This window comes from Penaeus japonicus, unplaced genomic scaffold (genome assembly GCF_977035675.1).
Source record: "Penaeus japonicus unplaced genomic scaffold, GWHDUDI00000001_assembly GWHDUDI00000009, whole genome shotgun sequence".
NCBI classification, from domain to species: Eukaryota; Metazoa; Arthropoda; class Malacostraca; order Decapoda; family Penaeidae; genus Penaeus; species Penaeus japonicus.
Window position 1 is genome coordinate 22789561 of NW_028234411.1, and position 5000 is coordinate 22794560.

At 45.7% G+C, this 5000-nt stretch overlaps 1 protein-coding gene across 1 annotated transcript in view; it reads right to left on the reverse strand.

The window, feature by feature from the left end:
- LOC122254850 (voltage-dependent T-type calcium channel subunit alpha-1G) overlaps positions 1 to 5000 on the reverse strand; it is a 117966-nt gene that overhangs the window by 76428 nt on the left and 36538 nt on the right. The window contains exons 6-11 of the mRNA XM_086540224.1: positions 4946 to 5000; positions 4368 to 4537; positions 3595 to 3687; positions 1453 to 2808; positions 1105 to 1256; positions 50 to 268 (exon numbers count right to left, since the gene is read on the reverse strand). The exon at positions 4946 to 5000 is cut by the window's right edge and continues 40 nt beyond it. Coding sequence (XP_086396350.1) covers positions 50 to 268; positions 1105 to 1256; positions 1453 to 2808; positions 3595 to 3687; positions 4368 to 4537; positions 4946 to 5000 — 2045 coding nt within the window. The remainder of the gene's footprint in view (positions 1 to 49; positions 269 to 1104; positions 1257 to 1452; positions 2809 to 3594; positions 3688 to 4367; positions 4538 to 4945) is intronic.

Consider the following 5000-nt stretch of genomic DNA (forward strand, 5'->3'; position numbering starts at 1 on the left):
AGGGCAAGTCCGTAAAGACCGACCACACAGGAAAGGGGAAAATACCCACCTAAAAATGAAAATGAACAGAATGAGAAGAGAGAAGAACACAGCCACATTGTCCATGGTCCGCAGCATAACAAACAGCTGGCGCCGCAGTTGGGGCATGAACCGCACCAGCTTCAGGATGCGCAGGAGGCGGAAGGTCCTCAGCACCGACAGCCCCGATCCTTGGCCGGCCTGCTGCTCCGCGTGCGTCGTGGTATAGCTCTCGTACATCTCCACGACGCTGCGTGGGAACTCGTCGTCAGCAAAAAGGTAGGCTTTGAGACTGATGGCGGGGTTAAGGAGGGACGGTGAGGAGGGGGACGATGAGGTGGGGGACGATGAGGAGGGGGGACGATGAGGTGGGGGGACGTTGAGGAAGGGGGGCGGTGAGGTGGGGGACGGTGAGGAGGGTGACGGTGAGGAAGGAGACGATGAGGAGGGGGACGGTGAGGAGGGGGGACAGTAAGGTGGGGGGGGGGGCGGTAAGGAGGATGGCGATGAGGAGGTTTAAGGATGATGGTAATGTCTTGTTGATAATGTGATAATGATCATGAGTATGATGATGGTGATGATAGTGATAGCGATAGGAATGATGATAGTGATGGTAATAGTAATGGTGGCGGTGGTAATTATGATGGTGATGGTGATGACGGTGATGGTGGCGATGGTTCATAAGACCACTATTAAATCTGAAAATCATGAGTTACATTGAGTTATAGAATTTTTTCATGAGATTATCACCCTTTTGAAAATAACATGGCAGAGTGTGTAATTTCCATATTGGAAGCTGAAGACCTGAAACGAAATATTCTTATCTCGTTGTTGGTCTGACTAATCAACATCAAACATAGGCAATTATGAACAATGTCCATTTTATGCTGACTGGGTTTGAAAGGGATGGGGAGTTTAATAAGCATGTCTATGTTACAAAAAACACTACATTTTAGATAAAATAAGTTGAGTTAAAGTTAACCCTAGTACAGCCATTTTTTCCTTTCAAATGAGCTCTGAAGCTCTCCCAGGACTTTGATTTCAAGCATCAACTCTACGACTGTCTATTCTAGTCAACATGGTTACCTTAGAATCACAATAACACCATCAAAGACGTTGAAGCCATTACTGATGTAACCAAAAGGTCCCTCAGCTATAACTTTCAGCAGCATTTCCAGAGCGAAAACTGCTGAAAAAATGACGTTGCTCGTCTCCACGATGGTTGTCAGCATCTCGGGCTGTGATGGAGTAAAGTCTGTCAGATTGTAGGTTTCGTTGTTGAAATGACTCTTTCTTTCTCTGGACTTTCGTTAAGTGAATGGCTATTTCAGATCAATAACACCGAATACTGAATCTAACTTGACAAAGCTTACTGCCAGATGAGTCATTCTATTGCCATCTGAGATGCGATCACAAAAAAGCGCGCTCCCTCACCTGCTGGTGGTACTCAACCCCCATACTGAGAGTGTTGATGAGGATGGCCACCAGGATCCCTCGCTGGAAGTAGGTGTGTTCCACCAGCCTCTTGATGTACACTCGCAACTTGGAGCAGAACCTGCGCAATGCCGAGGGCGGGCCACTCCGTTCTTCTTCACTCCATTCCTCGTCACTCCAGTCGGAGTCGGAGTGACAGGAATCTGAGGCCGAGTAATAGCCTGAGAGTCCTGCAGGCGCTTGGTCTGCTGAGAAAAATAACGTAGGAGCAGAGAAATGTTTGACACCTTTGGCAAGAGAAGAATACAATGTGTGCACAGAGCGGGAATCGATGCCCAGGTGCGTGGGCAGTGCCGCCGAGAGCGCGCCACTTAGTGCTAATAGTTCGCCACATGTGAGTGAGCCCTTACCACCTGAGCCATTATATGAAGGTGTGCGCGACACGGGCCGCAGGGAAGACTTGGTCTTGGCAGAGGGTGCGAGCGCAGGAGGAAGCAGAACCGAAGGCAAGAGCGAAACGGGGGGGCCCGGCGTGTGAGGGGAAGGGGGCAGAGGCTCACGGAAGTAGGCTGGGTCCAGCGGCTCGTCGTCGGTCTGTGTCGTCTTCTCGCTGTGACAGACGTTCTTGGTGGCGGTTTCGCCCGCGTGGCCGTGGAGGAGCACCACGTCACTGAACATCACAGAGCTGCGTCTTCTGTGCCGGGGAGTGCAGGCTCCTGCGGGCGAGGGGGGCACCAGCTCATTGCTCCCGTCGCCGCTAGCACCACTGGGGATCTTTAGGAGCACAGGGCGTTGAGGGGACGTCTGAGGGTCGACCTCAGACACCTCCGGGCTAGCGCGAGGGGCACTATTGTTTCTCCCGTCCTCCTGACCCTCGTTGACCTCTGGAGGAGACAAAAGCTGGGGACTCGTCGCAGTGACGTTATTCATCATGGTGAACCCCCCGCCAGGACCCACTCCTCCGGCGACGCCCGTGGGCATGGTGACCACGGTGCTCGGCGTCAGGTGGCCGCCCGGCTCGCGCGTCAGAAGGGCGTTTTGGGCGAGCTCATACTGTCGACGGCGCCGCTGCTTCTTCAGACTGAGCTGCCGTGGGTGCTCCGACCGATGGCGGCGGCGGAACTGTCTGTAGCGGGAGTACAGCTTCCGTCTCGCTCGTCTGTACAAATGGGCGATGTATTTGATGATCTCGGCGTAGCACGAGTTGGGTTCCGACATGGAGCCCGACGCCAGAGTGCTCGTCGAGTGGAAGCGAGCTCGCTCCATCTTCATGCGCTCCATCTCGCGCTTCTTCGTTTCCGAGAACTGCGTGGCGATTACGACGAGACACAGGTTGATCAGGAAGAAGGACCCGATCTGCGGAGAGGAGGGAGAGTCAGAGCCCCGTCAGGCGGAGAACCGGATATTTAAGGAAACGCGAATACGAATAGATCATCAAACGATGAAATAAGTATACGGTAAACCATCCTTTAAAACAATAAACCTTTTGTAAAACGGTCTTATTTCCTTTACCATGAATATAGGATATGCCTGCAAATACTGATGCACAACCAAACCAATAAGAGCAAAATCGTTATCAATCATCGCAAATGAAAATGTTTTGTACAAGTGAGGGCATGCACGTGTGCGAGCGTTTAGCTGTCTATTCGAACTATTCTCACTTTTCAATTGCATTCCAAATTACAGCGTTTGGTGTCAAATTGAACTTTAAATCTACTTAACTGGTGCCTCGTTTTTTCGAATCATGTTCAAAAATAGAAAATAAAATATACTGCAGCACGAAATTGCTCTTCATCTCCTTTAATTAGATTCTGCACAATAGTTCACTACGAGCCTAAATATCTTTACATTCTCGTGTAAATGAGTAATCGCGAAACCTTTCCCTGGTGTATCAGAATCTTGGAAATTATAATTAACGAGAGTTTCAGAAAAAAGTATATATAAAACACTGAAAGCTGAAGTGTTTATTTACATTCACACAATGTCGATTATTCAAAATATCTCCCATGCACTCTCATGGTGAGGGACACATTTCCTTCCTAATATCGCCACCCATAAAAATTCTCCCACACACTCTCAGGAAAACAATATTAAGAGATCCATATATTTCATCTTTGTTAAAAAAAAATAAAACCCACTTACCACAATGAGTAGAACAAAATAAATCCAATCCCAGAATGAATGTGCGTCTTGAACATAGTACATGATGTCCGTCCAACCTTCTAAACTGATTACCTGTGAAAAAATAGAACAATTATTGTCTTGTTTATTTGTTAGGGTTCAAACTATATGGCAACTTGAAAATTTATATATATATGTATATATATATATATATACTATATATATATATATATATATATATATATATATATATGTTTATATATACATATCTATCTATCTATCTATCTATCTATCTATCTATATATATATATTATATATATATGTGTATATGTATGTTTGTGTATGTATATGTATTTATTATTATATTGTTATATGTATCTATGTATGTGTATGTGTATGTGTATGTGTATGTGTATGTGTATGTGTATGTGTATGTGTATGTGTATGTGTGTGCGTGTGCGAGTGTGCGTGTGTGCGCATAAATGTGTGCACAGTAAATACAAAACGATCACTTACCACTAGCACGTTACCCCGAAGCAGAAAGAATGTTAATATGCGATCATGACGTTATCTCATAAGAGAGAGAGAGAAAGAGAGAGAGAGAGAGAGAGAGAGAGAGAGAGAGAGAGAGAGAGAGAGAGAGAGAGAGAGGAAAAAAAAAAAAAAAAAAAAAAGGAACTAAAGCCAACGTCCAAAGTTCCATCCCTTCGTTTATCAGAAACATATCGCCCCGTATCGTAAACCAATGAAGCCGATAACGACATGAATTACTCTTCAAAATCTCCCGCACTTACTAGGAATATGGCCACCCAGGCGAGTCCGATGTTGTCGAAGGATATGGTTCCCTGGAAAGGATTCTTGTCCCCAGGCCGGCAGTCGGTGTAGTATTGATTCCAGTTGACACAGGATTCATTGGTGGGTTCGTTGCTCTCGAACGGTCTCGCTGTCCCATTGCAGTCCATTCCTGAGGAGTCGAAAGGAGAAGGGCGGCGGTTTATTTGAATGTTGGGAAAGATTCTTTCAGCAAAATGTTTTTTTTTTCTAGTGTGAATTTTTTTTATATTCATTTAAAGGGATTTTGATTTACGATTTTTTCCATAGAATGATTGGATATATCGATTTTTTTTTGTCTGGTGGTCAGGACTTTCACTTATCAACATTTTTTTTTTTTCTGGAGAGAGATGAGATTTAAATATGACTTCCCGACCACAATTATTTGTATCTAAAGTCCGGCTTTAATCAAATAACATAAGAAATAATACCCTAATTACCAAGAACAACACACAGCCATCTTAATATACATAACAGTACCCGGTGTCTTCGCTCCACCGCAAAGAAGACATTTTTCCTTCTTATACCGCGGGACACCCACCTTCATATTTCGTCGGCGGCAGATTCAAGCAGCGGTGCATGCCATTGTCCTTGGG